The 23,609-nt window shown below is 43.8% G+C and overlaps 1 protein-coding gene across 6 annotated transcripts in view; it reads right to left on the bottom strand.

Moving 5' to 3' along the window:
* Positions 1–23,609, bottom strand: part of CNTN4 (contactin 4) — a 336,631-nt gene that overhangs the window by 100,797 nt on the left and 212,225 nt on the right. For all 6 annotated transcript variants that reach the window (XM_040593681.1, XM_040593676.1, XM_040593679.1 and 3 more), the window contains one exon: positions 5,100–5,195. In XM_040593681.1, coding sequence (XP_040449615.1) covers positions 5,100–5,195 — 96 coding nt within the window. The remainder of the gene's footprint in view (positions 1–5,099; positions 5,196–23,609) is intronic.

Below are 23,609 nucleotides of genomic sequence, written 5' to 3' on the forward strand. Positions count from 1 at the left end.
AGCAGGCTGCAAGAAACACACATTTCATTTTCATCTTGGGGAACCGGGGGGGGGGGGGAAGCCTGGATTCATATGCTGAATCTCCAACTCACATTAAGCTAAAAATCGGGACAAAACATGGCGATGCCCAAATTGCTCTGTGCAAGCTGTACGCAGCCCATTTTGTGATGCTGAAAATACTTGTTAATCATTTGGACTCATTTTCAGGATGAATTTCTTACAGCATATGAACAGTAGGAAGCTCTTTATTTGGCATCATTAAGAACAAAAAAAAAAGAAAAAATAGAAACCCTCAACTAATGCATGTAGGCCAACATAATTTCACTTTTAGCTGCCAGCTCTTTAAATGTGGATGTTTCCAAGTAGCAAAGTATTAGAGCGAACTGCTGTTGAAAGGATAAAGGTCTGGACGCAGATCAACATCTTTTTGTAAAATCCACAATTTTTAAGGCCAAGATGACCAACAGTGGACAGAAAATAATTCCCTCCTAATTTACTCATTTTCTTTTATCAAATCTCTTCAGCTAAGGGGGGCTCTGAGCCTTGCCACTTGAGCCACCTCCAAAGAGAGCAAACACTGGTGTTGCTCCCTCCTCAGACACTTGGGAAATCTTCCCCATCAGGCAAAAATTCTCGAGCCTGTGTCTCCGACACCCAGGAGGACAGCCTAAGTTCTGTGCTCAGGCACCAGCCAGGGTATTTTTTTCTAGGCTTCTATTATTCCAGTGAATACCCTCATCATCAGAGCAACAGCTGTTCACAGATTGAACAGTTTTGCTTTCTTAAATTTTAAGACTTCATTTTCAATGCAGATCAGAAACTAAAGTAAAAAATGGTAATAATATAAAAGTATATTTCTTTTCCCCCAGATACTCCTACACTTCAGTGTTGGTCATTAATGTCTCCCGGCACTTTTTGCAAGGATGATGAAGTTAGGTTGGCTGTCCTAATCAAATTCTAAAACCAGTAATTGCATTTTCTCTATCTTAATGCCACTCGCTCTTTCAATGAGATGTATTACTTTTCTCGTCAAACCTGAACGTTTTTTATTGTTACACTACAACATTGAATACTAGCAATGTTACATCCCAGCAGTGGCATATCGGGATATTGGAAAGAACTGATCTCTACAGCTTTGCTTTGCAAACACGGCCTTGGACCCCAGGGATGGAAGCTGCCCATGAAACACAGCCCTTCTCTGACACGCAGCTACTTCCCAGTGATATCTGATATTCTCTTATGAACCTCCATCTGCCCAGAGCTGGAACAGGAGCTAGCTGTGGTAATTGTGCAGTGGCTGCTGGAGACTGAACAGCTTCCATTACACCAGCAGACACGCAGTTGGCTGACAGAAATGCGGCGCACATTAACTTTGCAGTTGCGCCTTTTAAAACCCATCCTCATTTCTAAACTTAGGAGGAAGGAAGAAGGAAAAGGAAAAGAAAATATTGCCACTGAAGAGATTAATTCCTGCAGAACAAGGGTCTCAGCTTGAATTAACTGGACTTATTTTGATTTTCCATTAAATACTTCCTATGCAAACCAGAAAACAACAACCGGCATCACTCCAGCCCAGCTTAGTTACAAAATCATAACAGTATCAATTTAGACCTATTGTGCATCTGGCTACAATTAAGATCATTTTCTAGCTGGAATAGAGCAGGTCATAGATGGTGGTCATGTAGGAAGTGATCTCTCATCCAAATGATTGAGAGAAATAATTACCCTTCAGTTTTCTGCCTTTCTGAGCACCAGAAACACGCTTACCTCCCGGTCACTGTAAGATGCTCTTTCCCACACACTGAACCCAAACTGGAAATAACACCAGCACCTTTCTGGAGTGTTTTTGTACCATCAGTAGACACACCCAGACCAGAACTTTCCCCTGAATCACCTGAACAAACTACCACAAGGTCCTTCTCGTTGCTTACACCAGCCACCACCAGTGCTGCATCCCCACACAAGGTGTTCATGCTGCAGTCTTCTTGCAGCAAAACAGAAAACTCCCTATAACCACAGAGCAAAGTTTTGCTAAGGAGACAAATATGCACAATTCCTGCTTCGCCTGTGCAGTGCCTGTGTCCCTCTAGAAGATATCAGCCTACCCGCCTGTGGCTCGGGAAGCAGCACCGCACGGCTGTGGGTGCCAGCAGGAGATGGCTGTGCAGGTGAGGTTAGTTCTTCTAACTGAAAAAGGGCATAAAAACTCATGCCACAGCTCTTCAGAGCCCTGCAGCTCCGTTTCCAGCCACCCCAGGCCTTCTTGAACTTGGCCTGTTGATACCATCCACCTTTGTGGGGCACAAAGTCTGGGGGAGGATGAGGATGAGCGCCGCTTTTCAGCCCCATGCTGAAGGCTCTCAGATTTAAAACTCAGGTTTAAGGACTGTAATGTTTCTGTCCCAAATCTCCCCTCCCTTCTTCACGATGGAAATGATGCTAAAAATGACGCTTCACACACAGTGCTGTAGACTGCAAGTAAGTTTGTAGCTGAGCCACAACCTGTCTCCATGGTTTTTGATACCTTTTTTAATACAGATCCTTGGCAGCTGCCTCATCAGGTGCGGCATGGAGACCCACCTGCAGGGGCTGAGGGGCAAGCTGCCTCCAGGCAGACCAGAGGGCACATCATTTTGGGGAACAGTTGACACTACAAGAGCCACTCTCATAAAAGTTAGATGCTGTGATAATGAGTGATTCTGTAGACTTGGTATCACAGATTTAAGAACAATCCTCAAGTAATGAACACCAGAAATCTGAGATACTGAAACTCTTATGATAATATCTGAAATAAAAGGGAAAATGGCATCTAAGTCAGAAGATAAGAGAGGTCCTAACTGAATAAATTAAGTGGGTAGGTATGCTTGCAGCCAGCCAGATGCAAGCGAAGAAGCTCCTCAAGCACTTGTCTCTTCCTATCTGAGCACTAAAAGCAGCCTAACGGCAAATGGCAATTTTCATCCAGCTGATGAGGACAGACAGATTTCAAAACAGGATCACAAATTTCTTTAAAAGGAACACAGACCCATAAAAGGCCACCGCTTGTTTGTGATGTACCAAACAAGCCCCTCGTGTGAGAGCCAGCTGCAGCAGCTGGTTGCTCGTGGCAGCAGTCAGCGCACGGCACATGGGGCTCATCCAGCACGCACACTCCACGCCTGACATGGCATCCAGCAAGGGCAGATGACCGACTGATTCCCTTCCTAACACTGCTTTTGATATAAATGTAACAAGGCAACAGGTGTTCAGGAAGTCAGCCAGCAAACGTAGGACTGGCACATTAAAATAAATTTGTGCTAAATTGAAAGAACCATTTTGTATTTGCTAAACATTTATATCATCCTCTTTAAGGCAAATTGCAAAGTACTTGCTACGTCGAATCATAGACTCATTTAGGTTTGAAAAGACCTTTAAGATCATTGAGTCCAACCATTAACCCCAACACTGCCAAGGCCACCACTAACCATGTCCCTAAGTGCCACATCTGTGCATCTTTTAAGCATCTCCAGTGTTGCTGACCCCACGACATCCCCGGGCAGCCTGTGCCAGTGCTTGGCCACCTCCTTTCGGTGAAGGAATTTTTCCTGATACCCAACCTAAACCTCCCCAGCACAACTTGAGATTGTTTTCTCTTGTCCTGTCACTTGCTGCGTGGGAGAAGAGACCGACATCCCCCCGGGCGGGATCCCACCTGGCCCCACAGAGCTGCGTGTGTCCCAGTGGTGTGGCAGGTCACTGACCATTTCCCCTTGGACTGTGGGGCTTCATTCTGCTCCCTGTCCCTGTCTTCCAGCTCAGGGGGCTGCGTACCTGGGGAACAAATGGTCTTACTATTAAAGACTGAGGCAAAGGCGGCGTTGGGTACCTCGGCCTCTTCCTCATCTTCTGTCACCGTGTTTCCACCCACATCCGATAAAGGATGGAGATTCTCCTTAGCCTTCCTTTGTTCCCAATATATTTACAGAAACATCTTTTACTGTCCTTTGCAGCAGTAGCCAGGTGAAGTTCTAGTCGGGCTTTGGCCCTGCCGATTTTCTCCCTGCGTAACCTCCCAACACCCCGCAGTGCCCCGAGCTGCCGGCCCTTCTCCCGCAGGGCATGAACCCTCCTTGCCCCGCTGCGCTCCAGCCAAGGCTCTGCTCAGCCAGGCCGGTCTTCCCCATCGGCCCATCTTTTGGCACATGGGGATGGACGGCTCCTGCGCCTTGAAGATGTCCTTCCTGAAGAATGCCCAGCCCTCCTGGGCTCCTTGCCCCTTCAGGGCTGCCTCCCAAGGGACTCCGGCAACCAGGCTCCCGAACAGGCCAAGGTCAGACCATCTGAAAGTCCAAGGTAGCAGCTCTGCTGCCTCCCTCCTTACTCCTCTGGGAATGGAAAACTCTGTAGTAGTAGAGTTTCTCCATCATTCTGCCTAGACCTTCAGATTATGGTTTCCAGAAAACCAGATGTAGGTGTGAGCACCAGCAGTGAATACAGTGGTGTCTTCAGCATCCCTATGTAACTTGCTGGCACGTTCTTTCCTCCTCTCCTACAACACTCTCCCTCTGATAAAAGCAGCAGGAAGAAAATGTATTGCCATTCCAGAAATAAATAACCATATGAGACCTGGACAATTGCTAATGGATCCTAAGTACCCAGGAGACAAAAGCAGCGATAATGAGTGTTTGAAAAAAAATAATGAAAAGATGATGCACATAAGTTGCTCTGTCAGCACTCTTCAACCTTTTTGCAGAAGACACACCCAGGTCACATACAGAAAGGCTTCTAAAAGTTGCACAAGATCTTGGCCAAATCTTCTATATATGCAAAATATTGCTTTAGTTTCCATCAGTTCATCTCCTAAAGCACATACTTGTTTGCAGAAAAATTAGGCTCTTTCTCTGCATTTACATCCAAACCAGAGATCTCCCAATGCATTTAGTCAACAGGACCACACAGCATGACCCATTCAGTCAGGCTGGCACTGTCACAGCCTTCTCCTCTAAGGTGGGCCATTTTAAACTTCCTAGAATGAAGAATGAAGAAGGTGATTCTCCTGAGAATGACAACCTTGCAAACTGCTGCTGAGTGCTGAAAGCAAGAGAAGGAAACCACTTTACCTCCAGAATGTGGTGGTGGTCCACACAGCAGCACCATGCCCTGGCCCTGGCGGACAGACACCGTGCTTCTTGTTCTGGTCTTGAAGTTCTCAAGATCTGCCAAGAGAGGAAGAACTTAATTAATGGGAGTTTAATGGTTTCTCCTCATGAGAAGGACACAAGGTTCATCAGGACTTTGCTGCATGACATAGAAACAAAGCGACAATCAGCTTGGAAGGTGGGTTGGTGGGACCTGGGTGGAATGTGGGGCAGTGGGAGGCTGATGTGCATCCGAAGCAGTAAGTGTCTCCACAGGCTGCAGAGCTGCTAGAGGGGAACAGGGGCTGATTTACCCAGACAAATCTCCAGCAACCTGTAATGCTGATGAAGAGTTTTGTTGTATGAATTTATGAGTAATTACTGCCTTAAACAAGCAATTATGTTACAACCCGGTCTGTTTCCCTTCAGCAGACTTGTTACTGATGCCCCTGCAAACCATGTGTAGAAACCCTTCCTTTCCATAAAGAAGTCCCTTCTAATAGCTGTATGTTAGCCACACGGCACTTCGATAATTCCTCCTTCCACCTCTCTCTTCTTCACAGGCCACACACTGCAAAAATACAACTCCCCCTCTTCTCCCCTTGTACAATAAATTCAAGAAACTGGCTGTTAAGTGACGAGGTGACTGTGAGCTGGGCAGTGGCACAAGTGACGATCAGTGCCAGCCGCTGCTACACCGGAGCACTAATGCACTGAATAACTGGTAGCCTTTTAACAGTCCCTTGCATTTCAATTTTCTTTTTTTATTTATTTTGGCTTTCAGTATAGATGAGCTGTGGCTTGGTGATTACAAACCTGTTGTCACTGCAGTTGGGAACCAGAGGAAACAAACAGGTGATAAACACTTAACAGCAGGAACTAGTAGAACATCATTATAAGGTTAGAAGGATGAAAAATTAAGCCTTGATTTTTATCCTCTCTTGAAAATGTTTTCTGGAAGCATGGCATGCATACTTCAAATAAATGAAATAAAATCAGAAGACGTTACTGCTTCATTTTAGAAACATTTTTTGTGGACCTTTCCTACTAATGCCATTTTCAGGGCAAAATCCAGGCAAAAGTGGAACTACACCAGAAATAGTGAGTAACAATTTGTTCCAACACTAGTAGTCAGCATGTGATTTCCAGCAAAGTTCTGCCATATCCTTATGCTGCATGTTGCATCGTTCCCTGGATCTTATTCTTCTATTAGTTCAGCTTTTTCACCTGTATTCTAGGGGATAAATATTGTGGGGACTTAAAAAGCCTGCTGCACTGCAGTGAATTATTTGTGAAAACAAAACCACTGCAGAAATGCTACCCTCCCACCTTTCTGCTGCCCAAGCCCAGGGCCAGCAGCAGCGCCTACCCAAACCCTTTCCATCAGGTGTAAGGCTGCTGCATTATCAAACCCTTTGGGCAAAAAATGGGCTCACACCGGAGGTTCAAAGCTACACTTGAGAATAAACCCCATCCAAATTTAACCCAGGTATCAATTTAACAGCAGGTTCACCAGTGTGAGCCATTCGTTCAGACTCCGTGTAGGCACAGGGAAACAATAAAGCATGGTTTCCCAGCCTTGAGTAACAGTCCAAGTCTGTAACTTTGAGCAAGGTGATTTTCTTTGTCCTCCTGTCCTTTTTGGCCTAGGAAGAAAAAAGACAGAAGGAAAACAGAAGATAACCCATTAGCAATGAAAATAGAGGGATGTAATTTTTCCATCCTAAGCTCCATAAAAAAGGTGGAATGGCACTTTTCAGGAACCACTATTACATTCCTCTGGCCACCTGCCAGTCCCATAGATTTAAACATATTTTGACTGCACACAGGCACAAGATCGGATCCCGTACTCACTGAGGACAGCCACATGAAGAATAATAGCCTAAATCCAAAATAATGCCAGAAGGAATAAATGTGGTATTGGGAAACATTTTTACATTAATATTATTTCCAATAAATGGAGAAGTAAATTAAAAGCAAAACATGTCTCAATCATCACAACAGATCCTTTATATACATATATATGGACTAGAAAGAAAATTGCATAAGTATTGGTAAGTCCTAAATAATATTTAATGGAAAATTCTCCATATCTCAATTTAGCTATTTATATTTTCTTCCACATTGATAGAACTCATACATTATGCCATATGCATATACATACACAAAACATTTTAGAGATGATACATAATTCACTTTTCAGGCTTGGATCCTTAAAAAAACCCATATGCAGGTCTGCTTTGGAACAGATGAAAGAAAAACTGCACCAGCACTGAGCCTGCGTGTGTGAGCCTACTTATCCAGTGCTCTAGGGAATTCTGTTAAATGCAGGGGAGGGAATGGGAAAGGTCTTTCATTACTAATTGTAAGAAACAGCCACCTGCCTGGTGACCCAGCAACTCTTGATTACTGTAGTATGGAGAGGCAGTGCATGACTCAACAGTGTAAATGCAAATCTCATCCTTTAACTTTTTTTGCAAGGCAGAAATAACCCTACTTGTTGACGAAAGACATAGCTACATATTTATGATGAGAAAAGGACTGCTACCAGGAAAAATATTGCTACCAGTCTCTGCTTGGAGGAACAACTAGGAAACGACTGAGGAACGGTCACAATCAACTGGAGGCAGGAAACAAAGCAGAGCATCCACCACTACTGCTCGCAGTGCAAACTATCAAGCTTTGAAAGTCAACTGTCAGTTCTGAAAAGCCTCACGCATGCACTTAAAATCTGCCTCTGAGTAAACTAACAAGATTAAGATAATTGTAAGAAAGTCTCATCAAACTGATTAGACTGATTATGCTCATGCATTCTGAAATGCACACTTCAAATTTATTTTTGTGATACCTAAATTGTAACTTGAATTACCAATAATATGATCACGATTTTATTAGTAAGAAACTTCATTTAAACACCACCTTACAATCTTTCCCAAGAAATTAGGAACAATATCAGCACTGCTGAACAAAGCATACAGACCAACAATGTGTGGATTCAAGAGGTTCTCTAAAACCTTTCCTACAAAATTTTGCTCAAATGGGTGCCCAATATTACACTGAAATTTTGTACCGCTGAATTCCCCATACATGGAGGTACGACCACTTGCTGAACAGAAGTTAAAAGCACTTGCTGGAAACCACCCCGCAGGACACTTCAATGCAGCAGCAGCACTCTGACGCTTCTTTCCCCATGTTTTCTATGTTCCTTCCAGGGAAACACAGCTGCCTAGTGCCTCTCTACCCCTCCCTGGAGAGCAGGCAAGGTAAGAAATTATTCTCTATACTTTTGATGTTAAAGATCAATGGGCAGCAAAAGGAGGAGGAAAAAACCCAAACCATCCATGCTGCAGAATGACTGAATTACAGCGTAAATGGTTTGACCATGTGTCTCCCCTGATGAGAGCATTAAGTTCCACTTTGCCTTGCCCCTGAGCCCAAAGACCCTGGCAGATATATGAGGATTTTTGTTCTTATTTGCCAATGAAATGAAAGAAACCCAAACAAGCCCCCCAAAATGCCAGAAGCCTTATTAAGCCAGCAAGCTCAATTATTTCTATTGTGGAAGAAGGTTTGAAGCAGGAATACCATAGCTCCACAGTTCCCTCAATACCAGCTCTCTTTCCACTGGAAATCACACCTGAGCAGAATTAGGTGACACTGGACATCTGAGGTTTGCAGACGTCCGGCTGCTGGACCCACCACTGCGCCCAAGCAGATGACCCCCATGACATGGCACGGCTATTCGGCATCTGCTGCTGCAGGGCTGGCCTCAACTTAGCTGTTTCTCACCGTGTCATACTTCACCTTTTTTTTTTTTTTGGTTTCCTGCTCCTTCTTGTTACATTTCAGATTTGGGAGGAAGGCAGGAAAAGCCTCAAATAGGTCACTACTTTCTCAAACAGAAGCAAGACACGTCTGGTTTGCATGCAGAAGCACAGTCATGAGGAGACAATGCCATTCCTTTTTGGTTTGCTAACCCAGTGGAGGATGTAACAAAAACCTGTGGTAGGAAGCTGAATTCACGGAAATGGAGATAAGAAATTACACGTACTACGAATGATGATGATTAGCTGCTGGAATAAACTACAATAGAGAGCAGTGGGTTCAGCATCCTTGACGCTTGGAGATCAAGACCACCTTTGTAGAACATGTATAAACCCCACCTACACTTTTATCACACTCAAGCAGACAAGTTCAGTTAGGGATCAGCTGGCAGAAAATAATATGACCAGTGATAAAGAGGAAGGCACGCTGCAGGTCACTGCACACACCTAGCCTTCAGGTGCATGAAATACTGGGGAGCAGGAGGGCGGCTGGAAGCCAGTGTGACAGTATGGTGGCCTGATGCCCACCAGCAGCTCTGAGAGTCCCACAGGTTTGCTGCCTGGGACCTGGCAACACAGCATGTAAGAAATGTGAAAATAATCACGTTAAGATTAATTACTAAGTACCCCATGGGGTTCTAAATACCTCGTAATAGTAATAAAAGACCCAACCATTTCAGGAGTTTATAGTTAAATGTTAGACATAATGCAATGAGCATTAGTAAACAGAAGGGAGACAAGACAAAGCAGAACAATGCCTGGAAGTGATAAATTCATTAAGTTTTAGCATGAAGGCATCCTTGTGACTTAATTAAAGTTTTTAGGGTGTGAACTGCTTCAATTACAGGGATCTATCATTGCATAGATCAAATAAGAAAGGAGCCTTAATTTCAAGAAAAATATTCATACGCAAAACAAATAAAACACAACCGGAATTGAGGACCGCTTACACAAATAGGAACTGCTTCTTGTTAGAGCCAGGATCCCCGTATGAGCTTTTGGTGAAAGTATATCCATTCAACAGCTTGGGGATTTGTGGGTGGCGTTGGGCAGCCTACAACCATGAAAAAATAGTGTTTCTATTCATAGGATCAAAAAGGAAACAACACAGCACAGCACAGACAGGAAGGATGTACACTTACCCTAACTAATTAAAGCAGCGTACGTCTGCAGGAGAAATGCTAGCTCGCTTGTAGCAACGAGTGACTCGCAGATCAGGCTTTTATTTTAAATGCATGACTTCACATAATCAAGATCAGAGATTTGTATAACTGTTAGGATAAGAATACACTTGCGTAGTAGTTTTTCTCCTATTTAACTTGGACATTCTCTATTTAGAAAGCAATTGTCAAAACTGATTAAGAGAAACCACTGAGGACGAAATGTATTAATGCTTTCCAATTCTGGAGGTCAGCGTCCTGCCAAAGCTTGTTGGGAGCACACAGCACTAAAGCATGACTCCACTGAAAAATGAAAAATATTATATAAGCTCCAGTAACCCCAGCATCACATGAGGACATGGTTAGTAATGTTTTCAGTGCAAAGATGAGAATAAAACAGGGAGTTCTAACAGGAGTGCAGACAGGTTATCGAGACTACCAGTTACTCAGACCTTATTTAATGAAAAAGCGAGGATGCCATTTAAACTTCTTCATTTCCATAGTAGCAATTCTAAATCAGACTTAACAGACCCACGTGAGTATAAAGCCGCATGCGTTTAACCTGTGAAAAATACAGTGATCTGTACCAGACACCACTGTACTACAGATTGCATGACTTTGGGAAAGTCACTTAAGTTCTCTGCAACAAAGTTTGCCCATCTCTAAGGACAAGTACTTAAACTGTGACTCTCAAATGAGACTTAATTAGCTAATATTTGCACAAAACCTTGACATCTGGTGCAGAAATGCACTGGAGTGTGATATGCTATTGGCACGTGTATGCTAACACCCATCCTTTAATGTGAATTTGAATGTCTTTTTCTTGCATTACCAGATTTTTCCTGTAGCCTCCATTAAAACTCTGCCTTAACGTTTAGTGATATGCCTTATGCAGGTACTGGCAAGCGACACCAGTCTGATATAGATGCTTATTGCTCAGAAATGCTCAAAAGCCCAGAAGGTGCTTGCAGCAGCTGTCAACCCCATCAGCTTTTCAGTTTGGGTACAGTGCTGCAATGAATGACCTCCTTCCAAAACCTCAAATGTGGTTTAACAACAGCTTAAACAATCTGAAATGATCCAAAGCCCCTTAAGACTGGGTAGTTTGTCTCAGTAAATGGCATATGGAAATTTTAATCAAAAGCATATGGCTTTTCATAGTAACAATTATCCAACTGAGGCCAGAGTAATGAAAAGTTTCCCCAAGTTTTACATGCAGCGATCAGTACTCAGAGCAAAGAAGATTCAATTATAAGCAAAACAAAAGAGCTGTAGCCTTTTGTCCTTTACTAGGACCTAACTTGGGTTTGTATTTTGTTTATGAAATTTGGTAATTATTTTTCTAAGTGACCACTAGATAAGTCCTGGAAATCAAAGTTTGCTCTTGTAAAGAAATATTTCACAGATGACATTGAAGTACGAGCAAGTGAACAAGCTCCTATCTGCTCACTTCCCCGCAAGTTCCCGCGGGCAGGGGCAGCGTGAGATTTGACGTCTGCTTTTGGTATTACTATCCCTTCTTGTTTACAGCCCCGTGGACTGTGCTGTCGTTAAGCCCTCTGCCCAAGTGGGGCGGTTACCGTGCCCGTACGCCGGGCCTGCTTGGTTCCCATTATCGGCTGCAACTGGAAATAACTCGGCTGCTGAACCCGGCGTGCCCTGGAAACCAGCCCAGAGCAAGCAGGCTTCCCTCAGGAGGCTGCAAGTCTCAGGTCATTGGTGATCTGACAGAGAGATCCCTATTTTTTATGAAAGCTAAGCTCTGTTTTGCCTGCCTTTGTTTGCCGGAGGAGGGTTTCCATGGTTTGCTTTTTTATTGTAATGTGCAGCGTATTTTTAGAATCCAAAATGCTTTTGTAATTATGCCGGTTCTGAAATTAAGAGAGAACTTTCTATGCAACAGGGCTATTTCATAACTACTAAATCCCGAAATATTATAGAAAATTACATGAATGGTAAATGATTCAAATTCATGGTGATGGGTGTCTGCCTGCCTTTCAGAAAGCCAATTTATGTGACTATATCATGCAGAGAGGTAAGCACTGCTGTACATCGCCTTGGATGACATACTGTCAAAAACTCATACACCATTAGTGAACACTTTGTCATTACATTCAAGGGTTCTTTTTCCTAATTATTAGAAAAGCAGTGTCAATGCTGTTTTTATCTATTATCCCTGTATAACCAATACAAAACTATTTTTCCTACTACTACGTTCTAACAAAACCACACTTTTTGGTTTTGTTACATCAATCACTTCTTTATACATCACTGAATTTTAATTTCCAAAAGAAAACATGACTAATACTCAGGCTTAGAGGAAAGAAAAAAAAAGTCAGTGGCTTTTATGCTGCTATATTTCACTTAAAGTCTATCTCTAGAGAGTTTTGTAAAGCAAGTTTGATAACACATCAGTGATATTGCTCTAATGAGTCATCGTTAACAGCAAGTAGCTACCGAAGCATAATACCTATATCTTTATGTCTATCTGTATCTTCAAACGGATCATTATTCCTACAGAGTGACAAATTCAATGAACCTTGAAAGAGGATATATGTGCTTGAAGGAAAAACTCGGGATTGTGACGCAGGACCCCACGAATACAACCATGAGATAACTGCAAAGGTCTTGCTGGTGCAGCTGTGGGATGGGAACAGATCCCTCCGAGGCGCCAGCGCAAACCTGCAGCTCCTCCTCACCAAAGGAACACAACCCAAGGCTGAGCAAAAGCGGGTTTGGCTGGAACAAAGAGAACCATGAGCAAGAACTCTATCTATATAACACAGAGATAGTACAGCAAGAGATAGAAATCAGTGAAGAAAAAGCAGGTAATACAGCAGTAGTAGCAAATGTATGAAAATACCTACAGTCAGTCTCAGCCATGGGGAAGCCCCCCGCCACCATCAAGCTCTCCTAACACAGCAACTCCAGGCAAAGGGCTGCAGCTGCCTTCTGAAAAAGCTGGCACTACCCAGCCTACATCCCGGAGGAGCACAGAAAGGGAAAAGGGCAGATGATACCTGTGCACGCCAGCCTGTGTGCATTACTGCAACTGCAGAGCTACTGCAACCAGCAGCAACTGGAGACTGTGCACTCTAGACTTGGTATCGTTGCAACTGTACTAACAATAAGGCTTTGATTAGGTTACTAATACTTCAGCTTAGATTATCAACAAATCCTTGGATCAGCATAGAAGGGGCTCTTTTAGACTGTATATATTCCATGCAGTGTTTGGTATTTCACCCCTGAGACTTGGCTGTACTGCGGATACACGAAACTGAATGGTCAAAAAAGAATCTGGTAATTTAACAATTGACAAATTAGAACGCTTAAACTTCTTCAATGGTAATTTAGAGTACTTCTAAGTGGACAAATCACCACCTTTACTGCATACATTAAACAAACTTCAAAGCACCCATACAATAGGAAGTAATGATGCAGGTAACAGGCAACTACCTCTTCATATATGTGGAACGCACAATCCGCTTCCATACACAGGTATAGCCAAGACACCTAAAGTCAATTTTCAAGCATGACTTAAAAAGAATTAGAGAGCATAATAGGGTTTGCCTTCTGATACCCCTTCTGTAATTTTGAGATGGTCCCAGCAATCTAAAATTTAGAATGATGTTTAAGGTTGTATTCAGTCCTTGAACTCTGAATATTCAGGGGTTTTCTTCCTTTTTATTAAAAAACACACAACTTATCTTAAGGGGAATCTGAATAGGCTGCCAATGACATCTTGTTGAACAAAAAAACTGACCAGAGGAGGACTGGCCAAATCTTCCTGGTTTAGACTGAATAAAGAACATTCTACCAAGAGACAGCATCTATGCGGTCTTCCAAATTTTTTTCAACACATTTGCATACCTCTCCGCATACAACAGAGCATACTTCCATATCCTGGACAAAATACACAACCAGATGGAGAGAGAAGTCATTTGCATTGCAGTCCATGGAATAATACGACTTCATTGGCTGTAGACTATAAACTATGCTAATTTGGCCCATAAAATAGTCTTGAAGATGAGATTCTAGTGCATCTCAATCAATTTCAGATTTTAGAGGACATTGGTTTGAAGAAATCATAGCCTGTCTATATGAAGGCAGGCTGAAAGCACTTTAACTGATGACTAGCACCCACAAAAGCATTAAAGCTTTTTGCTCTTGAAACACTTGACAAGATTTGCCTCCTGATATTTATGGCTCTAATATCTCTAAACACTGTCTCTATAAAACCTGTGCCTGACTTTTTAAAAGCAGGGGTTTATGTCATCCCTTTCACAAATACACAAAGATTAAGTTCTTCTGCCCATGTCCTTGCTGTTGTGTCAAGACTACACAGTGGGCTGTGCAGTTCAGAATAAAACCCCCTTTGATACAGACCTTAATAAAATTTTAGTTTAAGAGCTGGTGTTCTAATGAATAATTTTTAGAGTCACTGATTTGAGAAATGGTTTACAAGTCTGGGGATGAAAGCTTTCTAATTTGACCTTTAGAATAGAAATTTCACTGGGATTTCTACTTCAATGAAAAAGAAAGTTTTAGAGATAAACATCTAGCCATTCCCCCATCCTCCCTCCCCATCAGAAAATACTTTTCCTTGGAATTTATTACTGTGGGTATTAAACAAGGTACCGCTCCTGCATTTCTACCAAGTGGCAAGTCCAGTTTGGACTTCTAGACTTTTCCTTCCCCTGATGGTTCCTGCACAGAAAACACTTAATTCTTGCAAGATGCAAAAACTCTCAGGTGGGCCTTTGCTGTGGGGGTATCTGCAGCTGGCAGGTTTTCGTGGTGGGGTTTGCTCTGAAAGCTCAACTTGGCTACACCAGGAGAAGAGCTGTGTACCTGGAGGAGCTGGAGGTTGGAACCCAAACCAGATGTTCTCAGAGGAGGCACCACCTCCGGCCAGGGAGAAGGGCTTGCAGCTCCTCCGCCTGAGCCAGGAGCCAGCGGCAACCAGCCACACTCGGGTAGGGAAGGAGTAAGTTGGTATGTTGGTATGCGAGCCAAGATCTTCTTTTCCTTGTGAGCCCTCCTTGCCACTCGCATCTCTGACCTATGAAGCCTCTTGGACTTTTAATGTCTCTATCTGGGTTCTCATACTGAGACTGTTTAAATCCTCCCAAGTCTTTCTGACCACCGTGTCTACCCACACGGCTAAAACTCCTCCTCAGGCTTTTACCTTGCATCCCAAAGACTGCCACAGCTTTTCCTCAAGCTGGCCAACATGCAGCTGCTGAAGTCATGGATGCTCAGGCTGTGCTCGGACCGCTTGCTGCTTCCTCCATCACACCAAGTACGAGATGCTTGTCCTCACCAGGATGGCTCCTCCTGGCACACTATATCCCCAGCACCTCGCTGGGATTCGATCTTTGCTTCCAAACTGGCAACAAGGCAGCCACCAGCGGTTTTTTTGCCTTCCTTCATGCCACTCATCTTACAGGCGAACAGGGGCTCTCCGCAATATCTGCAAGGCACTCACTGTTCTCTTCCAAAATCAAATCACTCCCTTCTATGATGTTACAAAAAAAAAAAAAAAAAAAAAAAAAAAAAAGGAAAAAAGAAAGGAAAAAAAAATCCTCCCTGACTTTATGTTCCATTTCATAAAAGCTGCCTGTTTACCTTCCTTCTATAGGAAATATTTCAGACGTTTGTTTTGAAGCAACACTTCTGCTTGAGACAAAATGCCGAGGACTCAGAAAATTTTATTTTATTACTTTAATCTGGAAAATCTGGGCAGACATCTCCCTGCGGGTTGACTCGAACAGAGTTGTTTCGCTCTCAGAATTCTTTAATATTTTTCCTAGCAAAACAATGTGTTATTTGCACACTTTCTCCCATCACAGGTGGTTCTGCAATAGCCAGAAACCAGTACTTGTGCTGGCAGCAGGAGATACGGCACAGCCCCCTCCCACTTCATGGCTCAGCCCCAAGGTCGCAGATGCCCCAGACGTTCCCCACTTCAGCATGCTCTGCTGCACATTCTTACTATGTGCAGCTAAACAAATGCAAATTCAGACTCAAATAATGTAAAAGAACGTGCCATAGGCTTGCTCACCTAGAAGTCTCAAAGAAAAATTTCCTTTTACTTGATAGAAACATAAACGGAGAAAACCCCATAGAGATCCTGATCCTCAGAGGGTGCCTGGTGGCTCAGCTTGCCTACGGAAAGGCACATTAGGATGCTAGGCAGCATCTCTTACAGAGGAGATATTTTTTATTCTGTTCATCTCTCATGTCTAATGAATTATGAAATGGCAGTCACGTTTGTTGCAGACAGGAAAACTAACATGGGACAACTTTTGACAAACATATTTAAAGCTCCTCTGTCCTTTGCATGCCAACACTGGCTCCCTAGGTTTGCTTTCCAGAAGGAAAATAGGAAAGAAAAAAAAATAAAACAATGAAAAAGCAGCCACTAGGTTAAACTGTTCTGCACTGGCCTTGCATCCCTTCAACATGAAGAGAAATTTTCTTACAGAGTCCACCTCTGGCCTTTGGATATAGTCTCCACTTGACTGGGGGTCCTGTAACTGCTATTTTCCATACATTTAACAACAATACTGATTTGCATTGATACAGTGTCAGTGAGGATCAACCAAAGGATGACTATTATTTCTTCAAACTAGATAAAGAGCATTATTTCATCTGACAGACATGAGGATTTACAGCCAAAAGGGAAGATGTTATAAGAAGCATCCTAATAACTGAGGAAATAACACAGATCTGCCGATTCCTTGTCCTATTCTCTAGTCACTGCACATAAAAGACCAGAAAAAGTGGTTACAATATGCTACAAGAACACATGCTTATGGCTTTTCAGATGTTTGTGCCACTCTAGGATCAGTTATTGCAAGATGTTCGGAAAAATTTGTAACGGGAAAGAACCTGGACCAAAAGAAGCCCTAGCTGCAACCACAGATGTTTACATGGTTTAAGGCTCGTCATGGATTGGCCGAACAGCAACAGTTCACAGACCTGACACCCCTCTAATGGCTGTAGTGGAGAGAGCAAGCAGATGGAGGCTACTTGTTAAAGAAATGATGCCCCAGATGCACTCCTGCATGGTGAAAGAGTGGCGGATGCGTACGAGAATCCCGAGCAATGACCGCTGCGAGGGACACGGCATGCCTCTGCCCCGGCTGCCTATGACTACACTGCAGACAAAGCCTCTACAGTCTTGCTAATAAAAAGTGCAAGGTATTAACGTTTGCAGGAAATATCCCTACGAACTCTAATAATTAGCTGTAAATCAGGAGGGGAAGATCTATTCTAAATTTATGAGTTTGCAGTTGGCCAGGCCCCATTTTGTCTTTTCAAGAAAGTATGCTTCAATCTCACTGAATAACTGAGTTCACTGAAGGGTCACTGCACTCCAGGCTATTTCATTTATTGTCAAAATAATAATGTAAATTTGCAATTTATTTTCCTCTCTTATTTATGCGCCATTCTAGTTGTCATCAGAATAAGCCACCTGGACATCAGGATTTGCAGAGGTAAGACTGTACTCAGTGAAGGTAGCTGGACTATACTCCAAAGTTATGCACAAAAAACCCTCTAATAACATCTACATAGCTATTCAACTGTTCCGATCCTTGGCTTTGATTTAAGAAAAGATGCTCAGAAAAATATTCTGTAAATACAGCCACAGTCAGAGGATTAATACTACTTCTAAGGATACATCAATATTCCCAGTATACTACAACAGTCATGCTCACTTTTAGCCTTCCAAGAGCAGAATAGATGTCAAGTGATGTGCGGTGATTCTCTAATAACCCAGTGGTAAGCAGCCAAACAGGCCACCGACGGGACCTACCTTGCAGGCAAGTTGCAAAGGCTCTAGGAATGAGAGCGAGAACAGGAAATTTTTGCTGATAAATAGCACAATAGCAGGTCCTGCACAAAGCCACGGGGAAAGCAGGGAAAGAAAGACAAAGTCCTGCTCCCTCCTCAGCTTACCGCAGGAGCTTTACACCATTTTCGTTATGATCTGTGCACTGAGCATATAATAAGCAGGGTGGTATTAAATTAGCAGGTGAGATATTAAAGTGACTGATTAAGCCTAAGGTCAGAAGATCTTCAAATGGAGAGAGATCTACTACACTTCAAAGTGAAATTGTGCCAAGTACCTGGGCTCAAAACCTGAATACTTACTGCTTCATCCAGAACATCAGAGAAAACAAGAAATCTCTTTTTTATTTCCCTCCACATGCAGTCAAGAGTTTTCCACAGTACCCTGATATGATTTAGCACAACGATAATTTTCTCAAGGCTAGAAAAGAATTTCACATAACAGCAGAACTTTTTGCAAGAAAAGCTGACATCATTGGATCTTGGCACACAGGGATCAAATCGGTCCATTTAGGCATTGATTTTAAACCAGCGCCTACACATCTCCATTTAGTTCTTAAAGATCCCCTCCTGAATTAAAAGAATATTAATTTTGGATATATTTTACTTTGCATATTAAAGACAAAATTAATACATATGGAGAGAGATGGGAAAAAAATACCTATCAAGCCTGTGCCTTGCTGTTCCCTAATTTTCTAAACTACAAGAGAAATGGTGGCGCTGGGACTGACCTGTGATCTAACGCTCTCCTGCCCGGCACGGCAGCTCCCGGCCACAGCCCTCCAACACCTCCCCGCGCAACGCTCCCTGCTCCCAGCAGCACCATTTCTGCATGATATAAACTGAAAAACACTTCCTAAATAACACTGCAGGTTTGCAAGATTACTAGCTTTGAGAGAAGGTGCACTGATTATTTACAAATGCCCTGCCACGGCTTTAAGTAATAATGTATTCATCTTATTTATAACCCTTGGGTGTAAACAAAGCATGTATAAATCCTGTGTTTCTGTTCTAAGTTAAGGGTCCTTCTATCACAGATGAAAGTAAAGTAGGTTATATATCTATCCTTTGCTACATACTCCCTGTTGGTCCTATTCATCAAAAACAGAAAAAGGAGAAAAAAAGAAAAAAGAAGAGCTTATGTGAGGCTTAGCCTACTTTTCCTCCCATTGGAGACTGCATGGCAAAGGTGCAGAGGTTGGGAGTCGGCTCTACAATCCTGACGACCACACTTCGCACAGCTGAGTTAAGATTTCAGCAGAGAGAAATACTGGGAAATACGTGACTATAGGAAAATACAAATAAATTTCCCCGTTCCCTTGTTGAGCACACCCCCTGCACCCCAGCCCTGGGGGCCCCGGCAGCAGGAGGGTCTCACTGTGGATAAGTCCATCAAGTCCTTTTATCCATATAAATGGTATTTTGCCTTTAAAGGGCACTGGAGGAAGAATCGGGGACTCTACATGCGTATAGGAAACAACACTCTTGAGCCAGATTTGTCACAATTAGCTCCAAATCTTCTCTGATGGCCTAGTTAATTTTAACATTATAACTTTGCAGAAACAGGGACACAACAAATAGCTTGTGCCCTGCTCCTACGAGCTGTGACCTGACAGCTTCACATGCATTGCTGTGCGTGGAGGCAAACAGGGCTGGCTTGCACGTCCCAGCCACTTCGGTGGGACCAGGGAAGCCTGGGAAGATGGGGCCTCCAGCAGCGAGCAGGAGTGCACTTGCAAGCTCCAAAAATAATGTTTTAATTGCAGAGTCTCAGGAGCTACAAAATAACTGTTCCTGTAGGGATAATGAAAAGTTTTGGAAAGCTTCCTTAAAAGAGAATCTGTACCCAGACGGATTTATTTATTGGACCCAGAATTTAAATTGTGTCTTCTACATCTGGGAAATGTTATAGAGAGTTTTTTAGCTTCCCTGGAAGCTGAGCTAGGCTGGTCAGCGCGGCACCTCGTCCTGCTGCCGCAGAGCCGCTCCAGTGCACCCCCGGGACGTGGCTCTGCCAGGCTGCAAAGCGGGGGGAAAGAGACAGCAAAGGAGATTCTGGGATACGTATGGTGAAGCAGGCTATGTTAAGAAAACAATTTCCTAAAGACATAAGAAAAACCCAAGAAAATTAAACTATTGAAGGCAGATTCGTGGGCCCTGATGTAAGCAACTCCGGCTGCTGGCTGGGAGCGTTCTCTCAGAGCAGTGACAGGCAGCTGCTGATGAAAATGCCAAGAAAAAAAAGAATTAACCTACGGGAAAAGCTGCAGATTTGAGGTCCAGGCTCTGAAAAAGCTGAAGGGGTACCTGAGCAAGAAATAGGCAAGTGTGCTATTTCAATACTGGGGTGAAACCCAACCCTGGGGCGCTGGCACGGTCATCCCGCAGCGGTGGCCACTGGCAGGGGTGCCACCCCACCTTAGCGCAGGTGGGCAGCTCCCACCCCCACGTACCCCACAGGAGCTCTTCACAAGTGCTCTCACAGAGTACCTGAACCAGGAAGGATACAGGGAAACATGCCAAACTGGGTTTCTGCCCTTCATGAAGCAGAAAAACCTCAAAAAAATAGACATCCCGAAGAGGATGAGCAAGGGTGACCACTGAGGTGCCAAGGGACACGCACAGCTGCCATCCCAGCTGCAGTCTGACTCCTGAAAAAAAACCCAACCCAAACCCTCTGTCTACTTAATTTCCAGGACGTTTAAAACACATCATCTTTTCTCAACACTCAGATGTTAGTAATCACTGCGGAAATGATTTAATTTGCGTGCCGAATGCTTCATTCAGCCGAGCGGCAGCGCATCGCTTCATTGATCAATCAATGCGATTGTTGTTGCGCTTGTTTGTTTAGGCAAGGCAGATACTTTGGTGGTTCTATGAAAATGTTTTCATTATTAATTGTTCTTGAAAGAATTACTTCATTGATCATTTAATCGCCAAAAAGAAAATGAATGCACTTCAGGGCAATAAGAGGGTACCACAGTAAAGAATTTGAGCAGCAATTATAATTTGTTTCTTAGCAACTAATAGCAAAAATTATGGGATTTGCTTGGGTACTAGATATAACAGGAATCATTCCAGCAATGGAAATACTGAAAAAAAATCCTTTTCAGTATAATGTTGGGAGTAATCTTCTTTTTCTACCATCAGAGTGAAATTATTTTGGGATGGGAGGTCAAAGCCCCAAAGTATTCTCATTGCAACCACATTATTTCTGTATTTTCTGCTACCATTTGCACTGCACAGTGCTGAGCCCTAGCTGCTAATTCATGCGTAACAACTATTTTCACAGAAACACTTCTATAAAACAAATTCCTTTAATAAAGTGCAGGGGGAAACAGTTTCCAGAAACAATAGTGTGGTCCCCTGCAGTTAGGAGTATGTTCACTGTAAAAAAGATGAAAGTTAGCGCTTCTATAAATGAAATTACACAATGGAAAACGTACAAAAGGTAAGTGTGAGGCGGCTGCCCTGGTTAGCGGTGGAAAGAAGCCCACCTCCAAACCCTGCCCTCCAGGCACTGTTTAATCTTCACACATAGTATAACAGTTCAGGCTAAATTCCACACACAAAATCAGCCATCTCGCTTGACCAGGGCTGTCTGCAGGAGGAGGAGGAGGAGGAGGAGACCTTTCCCCTTTCATCTAATCTCATCTGCCCACAGCTCCGGGCTTGTAGGGGCAGCACCGCAATGCTTTGCTGCTGCTCCAGCATCCTCTGAGGATGCTGCCCTTCAAGCCCTGTGTCCTCTCTCCTGAGGCCTCATTTCTGTTCTAAAAATTGGTACCTCAGCCCTCTGGACATCTCAACATCATTTTTGCCAGCTGCAGAAAATACCCATAGCATTAGCACGGACCTGTTAAATTACAGATTTGCAGAATACTCCTTCATAGAAAATTGCTACGACTTGGAAAGGCACCGATTTCAGAGAAGCACCTCTGCGCAGAGCAGGAGGAAGAACACATCCACTCCCCCAGCATGGGGGTGTGACAATGGGCAAAATGCTAAACCCCCTGAAAAGTAGATCTCATTTCTCTAACAACTCATGTTTCACAGACATCACTTTTCAGCAGTTTTTATAACAATGGGGGGCAAAACAATGGTATGACTGAAAAACTGCACCGATATGAACTTGATTTTCCTCTTTGGATACTCATTTCAGAATCAACAACATGTGAAAAACATTGGTAGTGATGAGAAAGGCAACAGCGACTGCATGGCTACTCGCCCACTCTCCAGAGGGTTTATTTTTAAACCAGCATTACTGCAGGTAGCGGTGTCTTTGTGTGTTTTCAGGTTAAACTGCAAATCCTGCTGAGGAGTTTAGGGCCAAATTGAGTCTAGTTATCACAGCAGGGAAAGGATATTACATCTACCAGCACTGGAGATGGCTCCACGGGAGAAAACAGGGGTCATCTGCCAGGAGAGTCGAGCGCAGCCTTGGCCCCATCCTGGGGATGCATTAGCTGTCGCAGGCGGAGGCAACGATGGAGCAGGCACAGTCTGGAAATCCCTGGGCTGGGGGCACAGGGTGCCCAGACTGACCCCTCTGCACTGCAGCTGGAGATATGCAGAAATGGCTGGTTTCAAAGCTTTGGCGGTAAAAAACAAACTGCGGCCTCAGCAAGGTAAAATATCAAAGTAAATCGCTAATTAGAGACGTTATTCTATAGGTGCTCTTAAATCAGCTGCAAGGTAAGAAAGTGATTGCCATTCTCTTCGTTGGGGAGGGTCCTGTCTCGCTTATCCCATTGCACCAGCACAATCATAAAAGAAAAGATCTGGACATTACAAACAGATTACAAACAGAAAGGAAAACCTTACACGTAGACCTATTTCCCCCAAACCCACTTCCACCAGTGTTGTTCATATTGAACAGGTTTGACAATCTGGCCCCTTTCTGCTTTACAAACCTTTGGTTAAACAAGAGCAAACCCAAAGATGGTAGAGCAGCATCACGTGGAAGCTGGCACTCACCCACCCACGGTGACAGATTGGGGGCTTCTGCAAAGGTGTTTCTGGCGAAGAGGTCAGGCTCACCTGCCCCAAAGCACAATCCTTTGGACACGTACCCCACTCAGTGGTCAACAGAAAAGGAAGGAATAGGTTTTGAAAAGCCTTTGGGTCCTTACCCTCACAGGGCATGGAGTACCAGCATACTCCGGATCATCAGTAGCTGCTAGCAGGTAAGCTTAGTGCTGGCAGAGGCCACTAAAATAACAGAAACTAAATTTTAATACGTAGTCCGCCAAACACACACTCCTGAGAAGAGGCTGCGAACGCTGCCAGGACAGGCTGGCAAGCCTCCCAAGGGCACGGCATCAATGCTGCCTCGCACTGAGGATGGACAAGCTCTTGAAGTCTTTCCTTGGACTCTGTGATTGTATGTCTACGCAGATGTGGGTATAAATGCAACTTTCAGTGCTCATGTTCCATTGTGTAAATTATTTCACAGTCGGCAGCAATACTCCGGCGAGCACACTCACCAAAAGCGCATCCTGCTTGTGGCGCAGCGCCCTGCGCTGAGCTGGACCACTCGTGCCCACGGCTGAGAGCTGCTCAGCACCTTCCAGCCACGCCAAAGAGAACAGGAGCTGAGCAGGCGGAACAACCTGCACATTCATCGCTTTCTGAGGGGTATGGTCCAACCC

The sequence above is a fragment of the Falco naumanni genome, chromosome 4 (genome assembly GCF_017639655.2).
Source record: "Falco naumanni isolate bFalNau1 chromosome 4, bFalNau1.pat, whole genome shotgun sequence".
NCBI lineage: Eukaryota > Metazoa > Chordata > Aves > Falconiformes > Falconidae > Falco > Falco naumanni.